General features: G+C 39.5%; 1 protein-coding gene across 1 annotated transcript; it reads right to left on the minus strand.

Annotated features, from left to right (window-relative positions):
• Positions 1 to 22,772, minus strand: LOC131970538 (von Willebrand factor A domain-containing protein 5A-like). The gene is made up of 23 exons (XM_059331959.1): positions 22,693 to 22,772; positions 20,835 to 21,037; positions 20,527 to 20,749; positions 19,583 to 19,758; positions 19,377 to 19,491; positions 19,116 to 19,264; positions 18,939 to 19,027; positions 18,704 to 18,848; positions 18,456 to 18,535; positions 18,236 to 18,350; positions 17,935 to 18,093; positions 17,631 to 17,734; positions 17,074 to 17,297; positions 15,953 to 16,021; positions 14,883 to 14,936; positions 11,427 to 11,462; positions 10,768 to 10,836; positions 6,623 to 6,682; positions 3,345 to 3,413; positions 2,295 to 2,348; positions 631 to 800; positions 400 to 526; positions 1 to 292 (listed from the first exon to the last, which is right to left on the minus strand). Exons 1-23 carry the CDS (start codon positions 22,736 to 22,738, stop codon positions 213 to 215), a joined length of 2,616 nt encoding a protein of 871 aa, XP_059187942.1. The 5' UTR covers positions 22,739 to 22,772; the 3' UTR covers positions 1 to 212.
• Positions 22,773 to 25,451: the final 2,679 nt, after the last annotated feature.

Here is a 25,451-nt window from a genome sequence, read left to right on the forward strand (position 1 = left end):
ACTTTTACAAAGTTAGGACAAAATTGGTATACATTTCAAAGACCAGTAAACATAAGGACAAGGGGAAACACCAAATGAAAATGTAAAACAAAAGAAGGGTATTTTATTGTTACTAAGGAGATAGTATGGTGATTATTGACAATGCAAAGCTTGTAGGATGCATTAAATCTCTTGTATGTTAATCCTGAGGAGAATCCACTTCAATGAAAACCTCAGAGCCCCAGGACGTCTTTCTGCACCTTACAGCCCAACAGAGTATTTCCTGCTTCCACACACTCTGTCACACATGATGCTGAAAGAAAACCCAGAAAAAAGTCAACAGCAGAGTAAATGTGGGTGAACAGCTGATTTTAACCAGCACAAACTGTTAAAAACAACACTTATTATTCTGGCTGTTACCATTTTGAGCATGGAGCCATGACACAGCCTTCATAGCCAGAAGCTCCCACTCTTCCTGAGCATCCATCTTGAAACCATGAAGCCAGATCAGAGCCAGAATGGTGGCCCACACATCCTGCTTCACCTGCTTCACCAAACCAAAGGAAGAAATGCGGAACAGACGCGATTCAATACTTTCACAGAAAAATCTGTTCTATTATTAATTTATATGACTATCTGACAGTAACCCACCGAAGCAGGTTTGGGCTTTTCCACCTCCTCGCTGGTCTTTCCCAGTGCAGCAGCCAGAGCTGGATCCAGCACCCAGCAGCCAGACGCCTTCTGGAGGGAGACCAGCTGCAGCAGAGGGTCTCTGGGAGGCTGCTTGGGGTCAATGCTGCTTCTCTCAGGTAAGGAGTGATCTAATATATAAAGAGTAAATGCAAAAGTCTGTACAGCAATGCAAGCATTCTATATATATGTATACATACTGATATATATATATTTTTAATTTGCTTTGCTTTTTATGAATAAATGCTTTTTGGAAAATACATGCTGTCCATTTAATGTTGTACATGGATGAGTGATGCAAACCACCAAATCCCTTAAGCCATTATTAATTATAATATGATAATTTAGTTATAATTATTAAGTTAATTATTAATCAAAGCTCGAATTTGATGGTTTAGTAACTTTATGAGACTGATTAAGTTGACTGTTTCATTCATTCAGGGTCGCTGGGAGGCTGCTTGGGCTTGGCAACCTGTTCCCTTAAATCACAATTTTGAATGGCTCAGCAAAAGAATCAAAGGAAGTGCAAAGACAAAATGATCCCCAGAAATTATTCTACAGTTATGAGTATTATGTTTTTAAACTTATTTGATACTAATGTTTATATGTAATATACTGTAAATGAAAAAAAACAGCCAGGGTTACTCCAGGTTCATGTCCATTTTCTTTATTTGTCTAAATCATATCTTTTCTTGCATGTTTATATATGCTTATGTTATATTTTGTGCAATAAAAAAGTGAGTGTAAGAAACGGCTTTAGTCTACAGTGTGTGAGCAGGTCTCATGGAATGACATTTGGTATCTATTGTTGATTACCTCTACCCTGGCTAACACCAGACCAAATCTCATTTGAGATTAGGTCTGGACACCTCCAATGCTTTTCTCCGTAGAGGAGGTGTGGTTTACGATCCTCCGGAGCCGTTTATTGGGTGCTTAGAATGTCTATCAAAAGCGTCTGTAGGTAGCTCTTAGCCAATCAGATCAGTTATACCAGATGACGTAGTAGAACAACAGAAATGGATGTTTGTTGTGTGTGTGTCTGTGAGAGAGTGTTGCTTGCTGCTTTGCTTCTCCAGTTCTCGCTTTCTGCAAGATTATTTATTTTCACGCTTTATTCCCCCTCATGTCATTCAGCCACACACATCCACTGATTTTATGGGCAATAAACAAGCTGCTGCGGCTCTCTCGGTGGCTCCGCTGTCCCCTGGCTCGAAGCGGAATCACCGGCGGTCTCGTCGGTGCGGCGCTAATAGCCCCGCTACCGGTGATCTCACTACCAGCCGGGGGACAACTTTCGCTCTAAACTATTTAAAACATCATCTACAGCTAAAGAGAGTTTTGCGTCTGCAGCAGCCATGTTGGATCCGGAAAGCTTCCAAGTGCCGAGTAGTACGCGTCATCGTCTCACCGTCCCTCCCCGCTCTGTGATTGGATCCCTAAAACAGAGCTAAGAAACTGCCGTGGTTTCCAGACTGGATGGAGGTTCGAAATTAAATTCGAGCGCGCAAGGCAGTCTGGGTATACCCAGGCTAGATTACCTCCATGAATAAAATCAGTTTGTATAAAAAGAGTCAATACATTTCATCAAGTCTAAAAAGTTTGTGTGCCACTGAAATACAACATACCTTCCTCATTACAGTCATCCAGATCCAAACTGCAAGGTACCGCACTGCAATCATCTGAAAGTCACAATAGCAACAGCAAACCAAACGTTCATGATTCAAAATGAGACTGTTTCCTAACATTAAATAGTGCAGTGCAATAAATTAATGCTTGATCTTGTTTTCCTGAGCTGCTCTGTGTGATCTTGGTTTGCTTCACTTCGATGACCCTGACAAGATTCATCAGTCCAGGGGAGCAATACATTCTAGTAATACCCATTAAACTGTTGCTGGTTTATTCAAACGCCTTCTGGAGGGAGACCAGCTGCAGCAGAGCGTCTCTGGGTTGTTGAGAGCTCGAGGATAAGCACAGCCTCATGAAACTTCACAGAAATATTTTATCATAAAACTCCAAAACTTTTCATTCCAAATCACAGCATGGGTTTTCTATGTTGTTCCTCAAGGTCTAGGTGTCTAGGTGAATTTCATACTTTTAATTAATGCTTAATCAAAACAAAAGGTTTATTACAAATATATGGCTAGGAAACCTGCACCCCCTGATAATAGCGTCATTCATTTTACAGGTATTTGGTCTTTAACGTATCAAAGTAAAGTAAAGTACAAATAAAAAGTTTGATCTGCATGGCACTGGACTAAAACTAAGAAAATCCCCCATTTTTTTGGCTTATAAAGATTTCTGCCATAACTCTTACTTGCTGTGCATGTTGTTTGTTCAGTGTTTATCCATTCCGTCATTTTGTAGAAATACACAGATATGTGTTAAAATCACATTTTGTTTTTATACTTTCCATATAAAATGACACCAATGTTTAGTTTGTTCATATATATAATCAAATAAATCATATATTCCACCCTTGCAAATCTCATGTTCTGATACCAGCTGTAATTGGAGTGAGTCAGGCATTTAGTGTGGCACAGCAGTCCATGGTCACAACAATAAAAGTGGCCAACGACATATCAGTAAAGTGATGCCAGTATGGTGTGGTTAACTATTTCTGTCCTGACATGCTGAAAATAATGGATCATAGCAGCTGACTGCATGTGTCTACTTACAATCTTCAGCATTGAGACTAGAAGGTGGTTTCTGTGCACCTCCCCTCTTCTTGTTTAACATGTTCTTCACTGTTGAGAGAGTAAAAGCAGCATGATGCAGTATAGCTTATCCCAATGTGCCACAGAACGCCTTACCACGACCACCACGTCTACTACCATCATTACCAGTACATCACCATCAAGTAGTAGTAGTGGTAGTGGTAGTTGAATAAAAATACACACAAGAACCATATTTGGCACTTTGGTGACATATTGCTTCATTATGATGTAGTTTGTTCTTTCAACATTCTGATCAGCACAAAGCTATTCTCCAGACACGGAAACTACAGGAGTTGTTTCTGAATAAATTCACTGGCTGTGGTCATTCTTATGACACAAGATGTCACCCAGTGCAATGGAACGTCTCTTAAATGCGGGATAATGACAATTATAGACTAGGCCTGTAAACAGGGCTGAACGGGACCGAGCCGAGTGGAGCCGTCGGGGGAGGCGATGTCAGCGGAGGCCACGTCGGGCGCAGCGCTGTAGACTCAGTCTCTATGCGTACCAAATGGCGTGTCTCCTACCACTGGGCGCATGGTAGGTTTAAAACATGTTACTTGCTGTTGCCAGCAGGGGGCGCTATGACTGTGTGTCACTTTTGACACGTGGGTGTGTCCCGGGCTGGACCCTCATCACGTGTGTGACATTTGGGACAGATTGGACAATACATTGTCAAGTTATGCAGTCTTGTGTTAGATGGCGAGACGCCATATTTTGCTGCCATGCCACGCCCAAATGGTGTGAGCGGCGGTGAAGCTTTCAATAACTTTTGATCCCAAAGGCCTTGTGATGCTACTGACCAAGTTTGAAGTCAATGGGGTGAAATCTGTAGGAGGAGTTCATTAAAGTATGCAGCATGGAAATGGGTGAAATCGATGAATTGTGCGAAATTTGAACCAAGATGGCGGACTTCCTGTAGGGTTTGAGGTATGGGTCCAAGAGGCTTTTTGGTGCTTCTCCACATGATTCATGTGTGTACCAATTTTCGTGTCTCTACATGAAACCTACTGCTCGGGCTAGGCGTAAAACATGTGACTTCCTGTTGCCAGCGGGGGGCGTTATCACTGTGTGTCAATATTGACACGTGGGTGTGTTCAGGGCTGGCCCCTCATCCCGTGTGAGAAATTTGCGACAGATTGGACAATGTATGGTGAAGTTATCCAGTCTGGTGATAGATGGCGAGACGCCATATTTTGCCGCCATGCCACACCCACATATTGTGAAGGTCAGTAAAGGTGTTGATAAGTTGTGTTCCCCAAAGCCTTGTGATGGTACTGACCGAGTTTGAAGTCAATGGGATTAAATCTGTTGTAGAAGTTATGTAAAGTATACAACGTGGTCATTTTATGAAAGGGGGCGTGGATAAAGCATAAGGGGCGGGGCTTTATGAAAAAATTGTTATGTAGAAGTGTTAAGGGCTGTACTCTGATAAAGCATGAGAAGTTTGGATCAGATGGGACAGAATGGAAAAGTTATAATGATCTCGTGTTTTAAGGCGAGACGCCATATTTTGGCGCCATGCCACGCCCACATAGTGTGACTGTCGGTAAAGATTTGAATAACTTTTGATCCCAAAGGCCTTGTCATGGTACTGACCAACTTTGAAGTCAATCAGGTTAAATTTGTAGGAGGAGTTCATTAAAATATGAAATGTGGTCATTTAATGAAAGGGGGCGTGGATATAGCATAAGGGGCGGGGCTTTATGAAATATTATGATATAGAAGTGTTAAGGGCTGGACTCTGATGAAGCATGAGAAGTTTGGAGCAGATTGGACAAAGAATGGAGAAGTTATAACGATCTCGTGTTTTATGGTGAGACGCCATATTTTGGCGACATGCCACGCCCACATCGTGTGACTGTCGGTAAAGATTTGAATAACTTTTGATCCCAAAGGGATTGTGATGGAACTGACCAACTTTGAAGTCAATCAGGTTAAATCTGTAGGAGGAGTTCATTAAAATATGAAATGTGGTCATTTAATGAAAGGGGGCGTGGATATAGCATAAGGGGCGGGGATTTATGAAATATTATGATTTAGAAATGTTAAGGGCTGGACTCTGATGAAGCATGAGAAGTTTGGAGCAGATCGGACAAAGAATGGAGAAGTTATAACGATCTCGTGTTTTATGGCGAGACGCCATATTTTGGCGCCATGCCACGCCCACATCGTGTGACTGTCGGTAAAGATTTGAATAACTTTTGATCCCAAAGGCCTTGTGATGGGACTGACCAAGTTTGAAGTAAACTAACCCTAGCCCTAACCCTAATTAGGGTTAGCCCTAGGGTTAGGGTTAGGGCTAACCCTAACCCTAGTCCTAACCCTAACCCTAATTAGGGTTAGGGTTAGGGTTAGGGTTAGGGCTAGGGTTAGTTTACTTCAAACTTGGTCAGTCCCATCACAAGGCCTTTGGGATCAAAAGTTATTCAAATCTTTACAGACAGTCACACGATGTGGGCGTGGCATGGCGCCAAAATATGGCGTCTCGCCATAAAACACGAGATCGTTATAACTTCTCCATTGTTTGTCCGATCTGCTCCAAACTTCTCATGCTTCATCAGAGTCCAGCCCTTAACACTTCTAAATCATAATATTTCATAAAGCCCCGCCCCTTATGCTATATCCACGCCCCCTTTCATTAAATGACCACATTTCATATTTTAATGAACTCCTCCTACAGATTTAGCCTGATTGACTTCAAAGTTGGTCAGTACCATCACAAGGCCTTTGGGATCAAAAATTATTCAACAACACACAAGACCGTATAACTTGACCATACATTCTCCAATCTGTCCCAACTTTCTCATACGTGATGAGGGTCCAGCCCTGAACACACCCACATATCAATATTGACACTCAGTCACAGCGCCCCCCACTGGCAACAGGTAGTCACATGTTTCATACTTAGCCCTAGCAGTAGGCTTCACTTAGAGACACGAAATTGGGTACACACATGAATCATGTGGAGACGCACCAAAAAGCCTCTTGGACCCATACCTCAAACCCAACTGGAAGTCTGCCATCTTGGTTTGAATACTGCACAAAATCGTTTTTTCCCATTTCCACCTCGCATACTTTAACGAACTCCTCCGACAGATTTCACCCCATGGACTTCAAACTTGGTCAGTATCACAAGGGCTTTGTACTTTGGGATCCAAAGTTATTGAAAGCTTTACCGTCTGTCACACTATGTGGGCGTGGCATGGCGGCAAAATATGGCGTCTTGTTTTACTTACATTTCTTGAAACCACCAAAGGACTTTGGAGCACGGCGTAGCATTCTAGAGTCCATCATCGCTGAAAGATTGTAAAAAAATTACAAATAAAGAAAGGTTACAGAAATATTAACTAAACACCTGGTGTCTGATAAACAAATACATTTCTCTTGACATAAATTATTTCCATAATTATCAGAGAACCAGATAAGAGGAAAACAAGAGCCTACAGTCATACTAGCAGCTCTTTGAGGCTGCACTAACCGCAAAATGCTAATGTCAGCATGTTAACATGCACACAGTGACAAGTTTCATTTTTAGCATGTTCACCATCTTGGTGTAGCATCTTAGCATGCAGACATATTAGTCATAATAACTACGTACAGTGGTGGTTTACCCCCCTACATCTTGGCTGATGTGACTTTTTAAGAGGCAGTAGTGTGTTCTTTTTTACATACAGAGTGACAACCTACAGTATCCTTTGGTACCAGTGGTGGGATGTAAGCAAGTACTGTAGTCGCTATAAGTACATTTACTCAAGTACTGTACTTAAGAACAAATTTTGAGGTACTTACTTGAGTATTTCCATTTTATGTAAATTTAAACTTCTACTCCACTACATTTTGGGACAAATATTGTACTTTTTACTCCATTACATTTAGCTGACTGCTTTAGTTAATTTTCAGGTCAATTTTAAACTTATTAGGGCCATGGGGCAATCGCACCGAGCACTGGTCCCATACAGCAATAGCTGTAAGGACCAGTGCTATATATCAAAACGTGCGGTTTGATCGGGATCGGTGTGCTATTACTTTTCTCTACAGAATACGAATTTTTTGCGACGTAAGTCTCGTAAAACTGCCCAAAATTTTGCATTTAAATGAATGGGACGGCCGAAAAAAAATGAGCGAAAAAGAACAATAATTGGAGATATTTAAACGTCTACTTCTCCAGCATAATTTCACCTAGAGACTCCATTTAAACTTTAAACAGTAGACACAAGTCTTGTGTATCGGTGTATTAATCCACGTTTCGATAGGTCATATAGTTTTTTATCAATCCCTGTTCAATGACCATGATAATTTTTGGAGAAATTCTGAGATTATAATGGGTGTGTATTGCACGGAATGTTCGTGTCACAGTGTGTGACATCATCGCCAGAGTGTAGAGGGAGAGAAAAAACTGTCAAAAAATACATTTGAAAACTGCGCTCCAGGCCGCAAATTCCACTAATTTATACATAGAAATGTAGGAAATATGGTGAATTTCATACTTTTAATTAATGCTTAATCAAAACAAAAGGTTTATTACAGATATATGGCTATCGTGGGGCGGATTTGCTCAATATTATACACCAATCGTTCACTTTGTGATAAAAGCATGAAATTTGGTAGATGTGCTGGTGAATATGTTTCAAACAAATCTGGATATTGGGCCACCTCAAAAGCGCCCCCTAGTGGCCGTGGCAGGCATTTGTTATACGAATAAATCAACGATGAATAAAAACTGCCCTTTTAATAATACCAACTGGTGATGAATTGTATATTGTTGGAAAGCCTGATTAGTCACCTTTACAACGAGGTACAGCTTGTAATGATCGTGCATTCATGGAATGAGCAACGGGGCTAAACGTGTGGGTAGCACCCCCCAAAAATGTGCATCCCCTGTGGGGCGGATTAGCTCAATAAATCACACGAATTGTTTATTTTGTGATAGAAGCACACAATTTGGTGGATGTGTTGGTGGATATGTTTCAAACAAATCTGTATATTAGGCCATCGCAAATTCGCCCCCTAGTGGCCATAGCAGTCATTTTCTTCGTTAAAATTACAAAAAATATTTAAATAATTTCTTAAAATATTTAAAAAATGTAAACTAAATATACAAACGTAAATTAAAAAAATGTAAATACATATAATAAATTAACAAAAATCCAGTTAGACACTCTTTCAGTTATTTTTCCTGCCCCACCACAATCCGGCTAGCCATCGAGCTATCTAGCAAATGAGCTAGCTAGCATTTGCTTCCTGGGACAAGCAGTGCAGTGGACTCTCCATCAAGGTATGTCTAAATATTTTATTTCACCTGTTATAATTATGAATAAAATATGCTATGAACATCATAAAGGCTAAAGAGAAAAACAATCATCATGGGCCTTGGCGGAAAAGTAAATTAGCAAGATAGCAAAAATAGGTACTTAAGCTAGCTAGTTAGCTTGGAACATGTATCAGTGGCTGTTGGGTGTGAAAGCTTAATAAGACACTGTTAAATTATGTCCTGTGGAATGTGGACATCCCTCTCTGCACACACACACACACACACACACACACACACACAGGCACACACACGCACACATACACTATATGTCATATGTCTCCTTTGCCCATGTGGTTCTTTTTTTTAAATGTATTTTATAACTCCATCACAGTTAGTCAGGTGCCTTAGGACCAGATTTGAGAAGAAAGGGGACACGCCGGACAAAAGCACCAACATTTTTCCACATGCTCTCTATCACCAAAGGTTTTAACTTTTGGTAGGAGCCACTTCATCAAGATTGCAGATCAGAGATGGCAGCCATATAAGCCATAAGCCATAAGTCTATGAGAACCAATATATCTTCCAAGCCACTTAGAAGGTCAATCTTGGTGTCAAAATATACATTTTCTGGGTCAAAGAATCATTTAAAGCTATTGAAAATATCACTAGATGACTCACTGTAAATAATTTGTTGATCAAGATCTGACATGAGATGAAAGCGTACCCTTGATTTTTTTGAGCAGTGCACATGGCAGCTAATCCACACTCTCCCGTGAACATTGATTCCAAACATTTTCAACTCAGGATACCCTGCTGCAGCACTTGAAGTGAGTTGCCCAGTCTGAGTGAAAATGAACATATCTATTTGATCAAATAATCATCTAGTGATATTCTCAATAGCTTTAAATGATTCCTGGACCCAGAAAATGTATATTTTGACACCAAGATTGACCTTCTAAGTGGCTTGGAAGATATAGCATTTCTCATAGACTTTATATGGCTGCCATCACCGCAATCTTGATGAAGTGGCTCCTACTAAAAATTGAAACCTATAATGATAGAGAGTTTGTGGAAAAAATGTGGTGCTTTTGTCCGGCGTGTCCCGTTTATTTGGCTAAGCCGCCTGACTAAGTCACACACCTCAGTACAAGGATTTTGCCAGAAAGAGTAACCTGCTACAAGCAACCCTAGTAGAATTTTTAAAATGTATGATTTTTTATTGTTGCAGGTCATACAATATTGAAAATTATTTTTTCTTTTTAAGGAGCGACAGAAGAATACAAGCCAAAGAGGAGGCCGTAGCCTGTGAATGGGAATATCAAGACCTAATAAAATGTTATACAAAGTTAATGTTCTTTTCTATTAGACTGTAATAAAGCTTTTGTCACTTTAACATGTCTCTAAATTATATTTGTGGTGCTGAAAACATGAAACAGCAGCTGTAGGGTAGGCAAAGCATTCCACGCAAGTAACCACCGGCGGCCATTTTTAAAAATGGCCGCTACAGCCATCAGAATTTTTTTTTGCGATGGCACAATATCCAGATTCATTAAACGTGTATTCAGCAATGAGTGTACCAAATTTGATGCTTTTATCACAAAAAAAAACGTCATTCATTTTACAGGTATTTGGTCTTTAAATATTGTACAAATAAATAGTTTGATCTGCATGGCACTGGACTAAAACTAAGAAAATCCCCCATTTTTTTTGGCTTTTAAAGATTTCTGCCATAACTCTTACTTGCTGTACATGTTGTTTGTTCAGTGTTTATCCATTCCGTCATTTTATAGAAATACACAGATATGTGTTAAAATCACATTTTGTTTTTATACTATCCATATAAAATGACACCAATGTTTAGTTTGTTCATATATAATCAAATTAATCATATATTCCACCCTTGCAAATCTGATGTGGTGCTTTTAAAATCTGATGAAATCTCATGTTCTGATACCAGCTGTAATTGGAGTGATTCAGGCATTTATTGTGGCACAGCAGTCCATGGTCACAACAATAAAAGTGGCCAACGACATATCAGTAAAGTGATGCCAGTATGGTGTGGTTAACTATTTCTGTCCTGACATGCTGAAAAAAATGGATCATAGCAGCTGACTGCATGTGTCTACTTACAATCTTCAGCACTGCGACTAGAGGGTGGTTTCTGTGCACCTCCCCTCTTCTCGTATGACATGTTCTTCACTGTTGAGAGAGTAAAAGCAGCATGATGCAGTATAGCTTATCCCACTGTGCCACAGAACGCCTTACCACGACCACCACGTCTACTATCATCATTACCACTACATCACCATCAAGTAGTAGTAGTGGTAGTGGTAATAGAATAAAAATACACACAAGAACCATATTTGTCACTTTGGTGACATATTGCTTCATTATGATGTATTTCGTTCTTTCAACATTCTGATCAGCACAAAGCTATTCTCCAGACATTGAAACTACAGGAGTTGTTTCAGAATAAATTCACTGGCTGTGGTCATTCTTATGACACAAGATGTCACCCAGTGCAATGGAACGTCTCTTTAGTGCGGGATAATGACAATTATAGAAAATCGTTAGAACAAAGCTAGAGAAAAGGCTCTGGTGTTTGAGGAGTGTCTCATTATTCTGAGCAGACATCCAACTGTTTGTTTTCAATGCCTAGGACTGCCATAAAGCTTTCAAACAGTAAGGAGTTCATGTTGTTTGCTCAGTGTTTATCCATAAAGTGTATTTATAGAAATACACAGATATGTGTATAAAATTTAAAAATCATAGGTTGCATTAATACTTACGTCCAGATGGCATGGAACAGGGAACACGACGGCTCACTTTGAGATTAAAAAGAAAGAGAGCATTAGGTCAGAACGTTACCTGAGAATAAGTGAACATAAATATCACCCAGAAAACCATTGAATCACATGTTTTAAAGAAATATATATTTATAGTGTTTGAAAGTGAATATATGTGCAGGACACACACAGAGGCAAGAACTGATGCACAAATGGGCAGACACAGATACGACAGCCTAACCTTCCTCACTTGCTGCACTCGGACATTGCATGATGCCTGTTAATGAAGCTCCTACTCTAGACACATCCATCAGAGCTAAACTCCTATTTATTTTTTTACTTACATCTCATTAAACCACCAAAGGACTTTGGAGCACAGCGTAGAGAGTCAAAGAGTGTACAAATAAAGAAATTAAAGAAAGGTATGAGGTCAAGACATCAGAATTAGTTAACAGAAATATTAACTAAACACCTGGTGTCTGATTAACAAATACATTCCTCTTGACATAAATGATTTGCGTAATTATCAGAGAACCAGACTAGAAAATTTCCTCTGGGGAAATTCTGAAAGGGCCACGGAGGCTACTGCCGGTGTGTGTACACTATGATGAGATTCTTCAGAGATTTCAAACTATGCCCTTTAACTTCAAAATGTGTGTGTGTGTCTGTGTGTGTTTGTGTCTGTGTGTGTGTGTGTGTGTGTGTGTGTGTGTGTGTGAGAAACATGTATCTTGAGGAGTGTGCGCGCTTACGCGCGCATTTGTGTGTGTGTGTGTGTGTAGCGAAAATCGCATAAAGTTACCTGTGTGTGTGTGTGTAATTAAAATCACATAAAGTTACCTGTGTGTGTGTGTAGCGAAAATCGCATAAAGTTACCTGTGTGTGTGTGTGTGTGTGTAATTAAAATCACATAAAGTTACCTGTGTGTGCGTGTATGAAGCATGTGTATGCATGTGTGAGGAGTGTGCGCACTTTAGTGCATGTGTGTGTGTGTATCTGTAACTGTAATCACATCAAAGATCAAAGGCAATCAGATCAAAGCAATCAACAGAATTAACTTACACCTGTTAATGAAAGAGTGACAGCAGCCAGAGGTGGACTGGAAATTCTGGCCTCGAACAGAAAGCATTTTTGGCAAAACCATAATACCTATCATTGATCCGACTTCACTTTGAGCATCCCGAGTTCTTCCTGAACGTCTACATATGATTTTTTTAACGAAAAATTAAAAAAATAGCTTTGTTAGAGCGATCTAAAAAAAAAAGTTCCATCCTCCTTTTTTCCGAAATCTTCCTGCGTTTTTAATATGGGACCCAATGAGGCTGTTGGTGGTGTTGGTGCCGCATCTGTGCGTCGTATGCCCAAACTATAACTCTGACAGCTTTACCAGAGGATTGTGAGTGAGAAGACAAATTTTCCTACATTTCTATGTATAAGTTATTTCTGTAGAGTGGAATTTGCGGCCTGGAGCACAGTTTTCAAAAAAAAAATTTGACAATTTTTTCTCTCCCTCTACACTCTGGCGATGATGTCACACACTGTGACACGAACATTCCGTGCAATACACACCCATTATAATCTGAGAATTTCTCCAAAAATGATCATGGTCATTGAACAGGGATTAATAAAAAACGTTTACCCAAGTACTGTACTTAAGAACAATTTTGAGGTACTTACTTGAGTATTTCCATTTTATGTAAATTTAAACTTCAACTCCACTATTGGGGCAAATATTGTACTTTTTACTCCACTACATTTAGCTGAAAGCTTTAGTTAATTTTCAGGTCAATTTTAAACTTATTAGGACCACGGGGCAATCGCACCGCGCACTACTGTTATACTGTGGATTTTTTCTTCTTCCTCTTCCGGACGCAATTTCGTCCTGCTACTAGTCCTATAACTTGAAGAGTTGCAGGACAAATTATATATCAAAATGTGCGGTTTGATCGGGATCGGTGTGCTATTACTTTTCTCTATGGAAGACGATTTTTTTGTGACGCAAGTCGCGAAAAACTGCCCAAAATTTTGCATTGTAATGAATGGGACGGCCGACAAAAAATGAGCGAAAAAGAACAATAATTGGAGATTTTTAAACGTCTACTTCTCCGGCATAATTTCACCTAGAGACTCCATTTAAACTTTAAACAGTAGACACAAGTCTTGTGTATCAGTGTATTAATCCACGTTTCGATAGGTCATATAGTTTTTTATCAATCCCTGTTCAATGACCATGACAATTTTTGGAGAAATCCTGAGATTATAATGGGTGTGTATTGCACGGAATGTTCGTGCCACAGTGTGTGACATCATCGCCAGAGTGTAGAGGGAGAGAAAAAATTGTCAAAAAATAAATTTGAAAACTGCGCTCCAGGCCGCAAATTCCACTCTACAGAAATAATTTATACATAGAAACGTAGGAAAATTTGTCTTCTCACTCACAATCCTCTGGTAAAGCTGTCAGAGTTATAGTTTGGGTGTACCACGCACAGATGTGCCATCAACACGCATTATCGGCTCCCATATTAAAAACACAGGAAGATTTCTGAAAAAAAAAGTTTTTTTAGATCACTCTAACGAAGCTATTTTTTCATTTTTCTTTAAAAAAACATATGTAGACGTTCAGGAAGAACTCAGGACGCTCAAAGTGAAGTCGGATCAATGATAGGTATTATGGTTTTGCCAAAAATGCTTTCTGTTCGAGGACAGAAATTGCAGTCTGTCCACCTCTGCTGTCACTGGAACAGGTGTCAGTTAATTCTGTTGATTGCTTTAATCTGATTGCCTTTGATCTTTGATGTGATTACAGTTACAGATACACACACACACATGCGCTAAATGCGCACACTCCTCACACATGCATACACATGCTTCAAAATCACACGCACACACGCGCACGCACACACAGACACACACACACACAGGTAACTTTATGTGATTTTAATTGCACACACATACACACACACACACACACAATTACACTTACTCTCTCTCTCACACACACACACACACACACACACACACACACACACATTTTGAGGTTAAAGGGCATAGTTTGAAATCTCTGAAGAATCTCATCATAGTGTACACACACCGGCAGTAGCCCCCGTGGCTCTTTCAGAATTTCCCCAGAGGAAATTTTCTAGTTTGATACTAATATTTATATCTAATATACTGTAAATTAAAAAAAACAGCCAGGGTTACTCCAGGTTCATGTACATTTTCTTTATTTGTCTAAATCATATCTTTTCTTGCATGTTTAAATATGCTTATGTTATATTTTGTGCAATAAAAAAGTGAGTGTAAGAAAAGGTTTTAGTCTACAGTGTGTGAGCAGGTCTCATGGAATGACATTTGGTATCTATTGTTGATTACCTCCATGAATAAAATCAGTTTGTATAAAAAGAGTCAATACATTTCATCAAGTCTAAAAAGTTTGTGTGCCACTGAAATACAACATACCTTCCTCATTACAGTCATCCAGATCCAAACTGCAAGATACCAGACTGCATTCATCTGAAAGTCACAATAGCAACAGCAAACCAAACGTTCATGATTCTAATCAAAATGAGACTGTTTCCTAACATTACATAGTGCAGTGCAATAAATTAATGCTTGATCTTGTTTTCCTGAGCTGCTCTGTGTGATCTTGGTTTGCTTCACTTCGATGACCCTGACAAGATTCATCAGTCCAGTGGAGCAATACATTCTAGTAATACCCATTAAACTGTTGCTGGTTTATTCAAACGCCTTCTGGAGGGAGACCAGCTGCAGCAGAGCGTCTCTGGGTTGTTGAGAGCTCGAGGATAAGCACAGCCTCATGAAACTTCACAGAAATATTTTATCATAAAACTCCAAAACTTTTCATTCCAAATCACGGCATGGGTTTTTCTATGTTGTTCCTCAAGGTCTAGGTGTCTAGGTGAATTTCATACTTTTAGTTCATGCTTAATCAAAACAAAAGGTTTATTACAGATATATGGGTAGGAAACCTGCACCCCCTGATAATAGTGTCATTCATTTTACAGGTATTTGGTCTTTAAAGTATTGTACAAATAAAAAGTTTGATCTGCATGGCACTGGACTAAAACTAAGAAAATCCCCCATTTTTTTGGCTTATAAAGATTTCTGCCATAACTCTTACTTGCTGTACATGTTGTTTGTTCAGTGTTTATCCATTTAGTGATTTTATAGAAAATACACAGATATGTGTTAAAATCACATTTTGTTTTTATACTATCCACATAAAATGACACCAATGTTTAGTTTGTTCATATATATAATCAAATAAATCATATATTCCACCCTTGCAAATCTGATGTGGTGCTTTAGAAATCTGATGAAATCTCATGTTCTGATACCAGCTGTAATTGGAGTGATTCAGGCATTTGGCACAGCAGTCCATGGTCACAACGATTAAAGTGGCCAACCACATATTGGTATAGTGATGCCAGTATGGTGTGGTTAACTATTTCTGCCCTGACATGCTGAAAATAATGGATCATAGCAGCTGACTGCATGTGTCTACTTACAATATCCAGCATTGCGACTAGAAGGTGGTGGTGCACCTCTCCTCATCTGGTATGACATGTTCTCCACTGCTGAGAGAGTAAAAGAAGCATGATGCAGTATAGCTTATCCCACTGTGCCACAGAACGCCTTACAATGACCACCACGTCTACTACCATAATTACCACTACATCACCATCAAGTAGTAGTAGTGGTAGTGGTAATAGAATAAAAATACACACAAGAACCATATTTGTCACTTTGGTAACATATTTCTTCATTTGATGTAGTTCGTTCTTTCAACATTCTGATCAGCACAAAGCTATTCTCCAGACATGGAAACTACAGGAGTTGTTTCAGAATAAATTCACTGGCTGTGGTCATTCTTATGACACAAGATGTCACCCAGTGCAATGGAACGTCTCTTTAGTGCAGGATAATGACAATTATAGAAAATAGTTTGCTTGGTGCCTGTTCATGAAGCTGCTACTCTAGACACATCCATCAGAGCTAAACTCATATTTATTTATTTTTTACTTACTGTTCTGATGAGCGATAGGAGCACAGAGTCGCATTTTATGGCCATTCATCACTGAGAGATTGTAAAAAAAATTATAATAATTATAATTAAACAAAGAAAGATTTGAGGTCAAGAATTAGTAAACAACAACATTAAACAACTGGTGACTGAGTCAATTACACTCACATCTCACAACAAGCAGTTACATGTAGTACTTAAGATATTCAGGTGTTCACAATATTCCAAAATCTCAAAATTTAGTTTTTCCTTACAAACACAAAGGCATGTGACATGTGAACAGAAATGCTTTCTCTCAACTTCAAATCAAATGCAGGTATAACAGTGATATGTTTATCTGCAAGTGATCAATCATGTCCTTAAATGTACATCTCTTAACTAGAGATTGACTTTTTAAATTGATTTATCAGAAATACTCATTGGGTAGTTGGGAATACACTGGAAACAAGAGAGAAGGATTGTAGATAAAGGTCATCAACTGGTGCAAAAATATCAATAGATTGAAAATAAATAGATAACTGATCAGAACTGTTTAATACTTTGATACTCTGGTTAAACTGAACATATTTCTTGCTATTTATTTTGTTCTTGGAAGAAAACACTTACTGGATGTTGGGACATTTCTGCGCACCAGAGGTCCTTGGATCGCCTCGCCGTCACCTTTGTTGACAGCAATGAAGGCAGTGAAGGCACTGCTCACTCCTGATTGGACACTGAGCTCCACCACCTTCTTCTTCTTCACTCCTCCATCTCCCTCCCCTCTGTGCTCCTTCTCCTCCATCTCCAGGGAGCGAATCAGAGTCCGAGCAGCCAACCTGTGGACTGTTAATCTGCAGACAGGAGAGAAGGATAAACACATCCGCACATTTGCTGTATTAAGTAACATTAGTAACATTTTCTAAGTATTGCATGTAAACAGTCTATTCTAGTTTTGTCTCCTTTTTGAAAGAATGTTTAGATTTAAAGCCATTCTCCACCAGCCACTTAGCAGACACCTAATGCCATGTATCAGTGCAATATTCTTTTCTTAAAAAGTGTGAAGTTTATCAGCGCTTGCTACCATTTAATCTAAATTTATCTTAATAAATGGATACATTGAACTTGACATTCATACGGTCAGGAGACCCAATGCACCCGTGCAGTCTGAGTGAAACTTGTTTTACCCAGTGTCCTCTGCAGGTTTGAGACTGAAGCGGAGCTGATTCTGAGAGGGTTGACCTGCCAGGCTGTACTTCACCGTCACACAGCCCTCTGCTGCCTCTGAACTCTGAGAAAACATTTCAGTATTAGAAAACATGTTTATCACTGTCATCACATCATAATTAGTTTGAGGGATCACATTTTAAAAAATGTAACAGTTCCAAGGTTTGCTGATCACTGGAATAGAGTGTACATTTATTTTGCTAAATACTAATTTAAATAATAAAGAGTAGGGATGTATTCCTCTATGAGATGAACTGCTCCTACCTGTCCAATGAGCTGGGCATAAACCAGTGACCTTTGACCCTGGAAAAGAGCTGTGATTGGTGGAGAGAGATCAGTGACAGAGACTCCCTCTGGTAAATCCCACTTGACTGAGATGTCGACCACAGCTGGTTGTAGAGCAAATCGCAGCGACTGCATCACCTGATGAGGAAATAAGTTTACAAAAAGTTGTGAGAGGCACTGAGATTTTGCTTAATATATTTACTTCCATTTGTGATCATGTCTTTTGTCCAAATTGCATTATTCATTAAAATGTACATTATTACTGTGATGTCTCTCTTACTTTGGGTTGCATCCTGTCAGTCCCTGTGATGAACTGAGCGTGACCTCCTCCTTCCTTGGCCAACCCGTTGATGAGAGCAGAGCTGGCCCCTTCCCCAATCCCAAAAGAGAAACACCTACAATACAGGAGTTTAGTTTTTAACACACACAACATTTGAACAGTTGACATGTTTTAAGAATTGTGTGGGTGTTGATTGTGCTTTGTGTTTCAGTAGTTTCACCTGTGGGAACCTGAATTCTTCTTCACCTGATTGATAACTTCTTTGGTGTTCCCCACCTCTCCGTCAGTAAAGACAAATAGCTAGGGAGGAACATTTTTAAGTCACAAGGCACCCAGAAAAAAAACATGCAGAGTATGTGTTGAGTCATCCACATAATTCTCTTCTGTGTGTGTGCGTGCGTGCGTGCATGCGTGTGTGCGTGCGTGCGTGCGTGCGTGCATGCGCGCGTGCGTGTGTGTGTGTATTACTTGTCTAGGTTGATTGGGAATACAGCTCTGGCTGTAAATGTGTTTGAGGGGATCAAGGATCTTTGTTCCTCCCAGATTAGCCTTCATCTCCTCAACTTTCTTCAGAGCCTCCTCCATGGTCTGCTGGCTGTACTCCACACTCTTACTGCCATCAACAGACACACACATGCACAAACACTGATGCCAAATGCAGGAACTAATCTGTTAGATTGAGTGGACTGAGGGAGTGACTAACGGGAAGATGTGTTCATATCTGGACCCAAAACTGATGATGTTGAAATAGCAGCCCATTGGTAAACTCTTCAACAGGAGCAGCAGAGTATCCTTAAAGGAAAAGAGAAAAGTTCATGAAGGCCACTGTGTGAAAGAAACAGTAGGAATGATTTATGATGTAAGTTACACATATAGATACCCTGGCACTCTTCATACGTGCCCCAGCCATACTACCAGATCGATCCAGTAAGAACACAAACTCTCCACATGAGGCGACTGAAGACATCACAGCCTGGGGGAACTCAGGGTACAGACTCAGCATCACTACTGGATCACCCATCAGAGTGCCTTGAACACAGAGACAGACAGGAAAATTGCAACGTTGTTCTAACATAACGTCCAGTGCAGGATGAAGATGATTAACTTTTGCAGAGTAACATGTTCACTAATTTACACTCACCAGGTTTGGCAGAGGCCTGTCCTGCCTCCACCACAGCAGTGGGCTGGTGAGCATCTTTGTAATAAATCAGCAGTTCAACATCTCTGTCAAACTTGTGTCCTGCAGACAACTTCACCTGCAATTCACAAAACACATTAATAAAGTGATATATTTCATTCTCATTAATATTACAGAACAATCATTAGACACATGATCAGTCTACCTACCGTGGCCTGGGTTTGCTCTGTGTTGAGGTACTGGAGAGGGTCAAGGGGACAGTTGGACTCTACTTTAGAGACTGGACAAGCAGAGGACACTCTGGCAGAGAAAGACAGACTGTAGGGCACCAGAGAGGCTGGAACAGAGGTCACCTGGACAGTGCCACCTACATTACCTCCACTCCCTGCAAATAAGAAAGAAATGCTATCATCTGAAGTGCCTTGGTAATCAAGTGGTTACAACACATGCCACATACCGTAACTACGATCTATTCCCATCAGAAACTTTCTCTCTCTGACTGTCCTTCCATCTCTCTGTCGTTTCCTTTCTTTTAGTGTATTGTAATGAGGGGAAAATATAATTAGGGAGAAGGGTTCTATTTACAACTGTGAATGCAAGCAACACACACATTGTGACAAAGTTGGTGAACGATGCACATGTCAAAGGAAAGTGTCAAAGGTAAATTTGGATCGGAGCTTTCAAAAATGACATGCTTTGAGGGCGAAAAAACAAGAAGAGTCTGCAGCCATGTAAGCTTTTCTGTGGGTAGTAGCCTATCAGGACAGAAGCCTCTGCATTTGCATCCATCACAGTCCCTCTAACATCCTACATCATAGCAATACTTATAGCGCAAACTGTCAGCTACCAGTCTTTGCATGAAAACTATTTATTCAAAATGGAGTGTTTTGTTTCAGAAAACATAATATCACAATACTTAAGTCTATTGACATGTTTTTAGTATTAAACTACTGGGATTCAGTGGATGCACTAATTCCATCTAAGCCCTGTGTCAAACTATGAATTCAACAGAAATGAATTTAATGTGTGAAAGACATTTTTTCAAAAGCAGTCTCGAAAGGCAAGTGCACTTTAGTCACAAGATATATTACTGTTGCAATTATGTGCAGGTGTGGTTTACACTAAGCTGAAAAGGGTTGGCTGGTTATCCTACCTCTAGGTTGGTAGCGAGGGTTGAGCACAGCGGGCAGACAAAACCTGAGGCCTTCATCAGCCTGCACAGCCAGCTCAGTGACGTACTCCAGCCTGATGGAGGCGCTCTCTCCTGGAGGCAGACTGCCCACACTCATAGAGAATATATCTGGACTCTGATCACTCTCCTCCAACAGGAAGGCCTGCCGACCGGAGCTCAGTGCATCATCATACTCCTCACGAGCCTGGAGTACAGATGACACATGTCACCAACATTCACTGTGTTTTTAAGCTCCATTGTAGTGAGTAAGTCTTTACTGTCCAGCTCACCTCCTGTTTCTCCTTCACCTCAGCTACAATCTCTGTCTGTCCAATCTTAGCACTGAAATGACAGACAGCAGCATCTCCAGGCAGAGGGAAGACAAAAACTGCCTCCAGTGGTTTGTCCTCCTTGTTCTCATAGTTCAGAGTGGAGACCACTGTAGCCACATGGTCCGTCACCTCCACCTCCACCTCCACGCTCTTCAGAGGAACTGACCGAGAAACAGAAATAACACAATGAACACAGACTCTCAGAAAACTTCCTTGTGTTTTGTGGGTGACAAAATCTGCAAATGGTTAATGATGTGACATGTCCATTGTATATACAGTTTTAAAGATGTTTGGATAAAGCCCTGTAGAACCTGATAATGTAATAATTCCCGATAATGTAATAAAAATCTGCACTTGAGTCCATTGAAAATGTAATAAAACCTGATAATGTAATAACTTCCTGATAATATAATAAAGTTATGATAATAAAGTATAACATTAATGGGAGGTTATTACATTATCAGGTTAGCCTTCATTTCGCAAGTCCTGATAATGTAATAATTCCCCAATATTGTAATAATTTAACAGCAGACCACCCATTACTTGGGTTCAAGTGGTGATACTGTGTAGGCAACTCTAGCTCAAGAGCTCTGTTGTGAGCTCTGTTGTGTTTGACACATTTGTTCAACTTGGTCTGAAGATCATATGCCAAATTTCATGACGATTGGACAGAATATGTGGCCCCCTAGAGGTCAAAGGTCACCAGATGTTTTGGGTCATATGATGATGTCATATGTACCAAGTTTGGTTAAGATATGCTAAAGGGTTACTGAGAAATGGGCTTACTTCCTGTTTGGCAACCTCACCATCAAATTTGATTGGCTGTTACAGTCAAGTGCCTTGAATTTCAAGAAGATGTTGAATGTATTCGTGTGTCATGGTCTGAAGATCATCTGGGCCAAGTTTAGAGAAGATTAGGCAAAATTTGTGATAAGAGAGGCCTTTAAAGGTTTTTGATCAAATCAAAGATAGCGGAAAATCCAATATGGCCGAAAAACCCCATTGAGTATCCATTGAGCTCGGATTGGCCCAAGGGTTCCAGTGATACATCCTTTGTGAAAAACGGATGAACAGGTCAAAAGTTAATAAACATTCAACTTTGACCTGTTGGTGGCGCTAGAGCTCTTGAGCTAGAGTTGCCTACACAGTATCACCACTTGAACCCAAGTAATGGGTGGTCTGCTGTTAAATTATTACAATATTGGGTAATTATTACATGATCAGGACTTGCGAAATGAGGGCTAACCTGATAATGTAATAACCTCCCATTAATGTTATACTTTATTACATTATTGGTAAAAAAAAAAGAAAGTATATTACATTATTTGGAAATGCACTTTTTTACATTATCGGGAAGTTATTACATTATCAGGTTTTATTACATTTTCAATGGACTCAAGAGCAGATTTTTATTACATTATCGGGATTATTACATTATCGGGAATTTATTACATTATCAGGTTCTACAAGCCCTAATAAACACTATTGCATGGACAAATATAAGCACACACAAGCCACCATATTCTCATGTACAATCATTCTGCACATGTACAGAAGGGAAATAAATGATTTATGGAAACCAAACAAACAAAAAGGTGAAAAAAACAACAACGAACAGCTTCAACAGAAAATAATTCCAAACTTCAAATCAGTTTTTGTTACTGAAAGCTGAACCATCAATCAATCAGTTTAAGGAATTATGAGACATGCAGGTCTGTCCTGATTTTGTGATTATGAAGGAAAGTTAGGAAATCCAGCTTTTGCATGGTTAAAACATAATGTACAAACACAAATATGTGTTCTAAAAGTGCAATACCTGGTTCCTTATTGGTCGTGAGCAGTCCACAGCCACTCACCATCATGCCAGTTCAACAGGTTACCGTCAAGGAAGTTATTCCTGTAATGATAATAGACAATAAACTTTTATGCAAAGGAACATCACAGCAACATTTGTACATGTTATGAAACCATTAATGTTCATTTTAATTTCCTTGAAAGTATTATTTATAAATAATATATATAATAATATATAAACCGAATCAGCTGCATTTAAGCACAATATGAAAGCTTAGGATGAATAATGCTTTCTAAATTAGTTGCTGAAATGATTCACGCTATGGAGTTTGTGAGCTCAGTAGAATTAAGGAAACAAACCAAAATAAATCACAATGTTAAATGTAACCAACGCATTGTCATCTTCAAATTAATTTCCACGACACTATAGCTACTGTCGACAAATATTATAGTCTAACTTATATTCTAACAGTGTAAACAATACCAGGTGCCTACCTCTGCGAAGAAAGCGCACTCCAGTTGAGGAAGTGTCCGGAGAGGGATGTCAAATACTGAAGGCTGCCTGTTTAGTAAATGCAGTCCAACCTCAACCACGCCTACAGGTTACGCACTTGGCAGGTGGAGATTTCCCGTTTCTTGTAAAACCTTCCATAGGAATGCTGCTCGGCATGAAGGCAGGCGGGGCACACAGCTGTGCAAGGTGTAATAGACGTATGTTTCCGTCTTGCATTTGGTTGTTTAATAACCTTTACAAGTAAACAAAGGTCAAATGATTATTCTGGCATTTGACAGTTTGTTTTGTAGCTTCTGTTTCTCCGCTGAGCGCGTGCACAGTGCGATCTGCGGCGTGTATGGTACCAGTATATTTTTAATTTAAGTTAGGTGTTTGGTACGTACAGTCACTCACAACCCTCTGATCTTTAAATTAATTTTGATGGTGGATAACCACTTGAAAAAAGTTGATGATGGTTGTTTGAGTTCACTTTATCACTTGATTAACTGTTTTACATTCCAAGGCAAAAAAAAAGATAATCTCTCAACTGATATTACCAATCATTGATTATGCTGACATTGAATATCAGAACACCTCTGGCATGTATCTTAGACCCCTTAATGTTTTGTATAATGCTCTATGTAGATTTTTTAGGTGTCCATATAGAACTCACCATTGCATAATGTTGCTTGATTGGTTGCAGCCTAAATTTAGAAGACAATTTTACTGAGTTATATTCATAATCAAATGTGTTCACTTTATTGTCCCTCCCATTTGAATCAGACTCCATATACGTCATTATATCCACTCAGATGAATACAACACCCATTTTTCTTTGTCCCCAAAATATACAAGGAAGTTGGGCGTAGGTCATTCTGATAAAGCTATAAAGTTCCATCTGACTGGTATCTTCCTCTTTCCTTACGATCTAGCTCCCCTTTCCACTGCTTCAGGACTTCTCTATAATTTCATCTTAAATCAACCTGTTCATGTTTTTAATTTTGTCTACTTCTCTCTTGACATTTCTACATGGCTGTGAAACTAGGTCATGAAGATCAGCTAACCACTTTTTAGAGTTTCAACAGAGAAACAAACTGGGTTACCTGACCACAGGAATCATGCACTCACCTCACCTGCAACTGGCTTCTTGTAAATTTGAGCGACTTAGCAGAATAGTTACCAGACATGGTTTTGCTTTTACAAGTACACTGATCAAGCTGCATGCATTCAGTGCTGGAAAAGGTATTCAGATCCCTTGAATAAGTAAAAGTACTAATACAACACTGTGAAATTACAAGTAAAAGTCCTGCATTAAAAAATTACTGAAGTAAAAGTACAAAAGTATCAGCATCAATATGTACTTAAAGCATCAAAAGTAAAAGTACTTGTTATGCAGAATGACCCCACTCAGATTGTTTGATATATCCTAAATATATTATTAGATTTGAATTGAGGCATTTATGAAAGCAGCATTTTAATTTTCTCGAAATGGTGCTCAATTGAACTTCTTAATTTACTGGTATGAGGTTTAATTTAAAAAACAACAACATCTTTTACAACATCACTTTAAATCATAATAATAATAATAATGTCAAAACCTGGGGGTGTTCCCGGTACCACAGAGGCCCAGTCCTCGTAAGCGGACGGCCCGGGTTCGAATCCGGCTCGGAGCCCTTTCCTGCATGTCTTCCCCTCTGTCTCCCCTGGAGAGCTGGCAGCTAAATGTAGTGGAGTAAGAAGTACAATATTTATCTTAAAATGTGGTGGAGTAGAAGTATAAAGTTACATCAAATGGAAATACTCAAGGAAAGTACAAGTACCTCTAATTTTTACCTAAGTACAGTAGTTAAGTAAATGTACTTAGGTACATTCCACCACTGCATGCATTGAACACTGGCTAAATGTTTTTACCATCCTTCCCTGACTCCGTGGTGCTGTGCTTCTGTGCGGTCACAGATCTACTTTCACTGTCTGACTCACTCATCAGATAAATACAAAAACATGAGACTTTTTGTGGTTTACAAAGGGGCTACAACAAAAGCCAACATAGACAACACTTCAAAACTGCATCAAAACTTATTTTTGTTTCTCTTTCACTCCTTAGAATGAAACATTTAAATTGTTTTCTTATTAAGATAGTTGAGAAACACACCTAACCCCTGAAGGCCAAAGCTGATATATAGCCCAATCATTCACCTCTTCTTTTTTTATAACACTCAATCCAACAAGTTCAACACTGTCCCTACGGTTGGCTAGCAACTGATGCCCTTCTTTCCATGAGAAATGTG

The sequence above is a fragment of the Centropristis striata genome, chromosome 4 (genome assembly GCF_030273125.1).
Source record: "Centropristis striata isolate RG_2023a ecotype Rhode Island chromosome 4, C.striata_1.0, whole genome shotgun sequence".
NCBI lineage: Eukaryota > Metazoa > Chordata > Actinopteri > Perciformes > Serranidae > Centropristis > Centropristis striata.

Excerpts from the sequence above, each read along its gene's own strand:
- LOC131970538 (XM_059331959.1), bottom strand. The coding sequence starts at position 22,738 with ATGATGGTGAGTGGCTGTGGACTGCTCACGACCAATAAGGAACCAG. Across the intron at positions 17,298-17,630 it reads AAACCTGCAGAGGACACTGG|ATTAACAGTCCACAGGTTGG; the intron begins GTAAAACAAGTT and ends TCCTGTCTGCAG. Across the intron at positions 16,022-17,073 it reads CAGAAATGTCCCAACATCCA|CAGTGGAGAACATGTCATAC; the intron begins GTAAGTGTTTTC and ends TTACTCTCTCAG.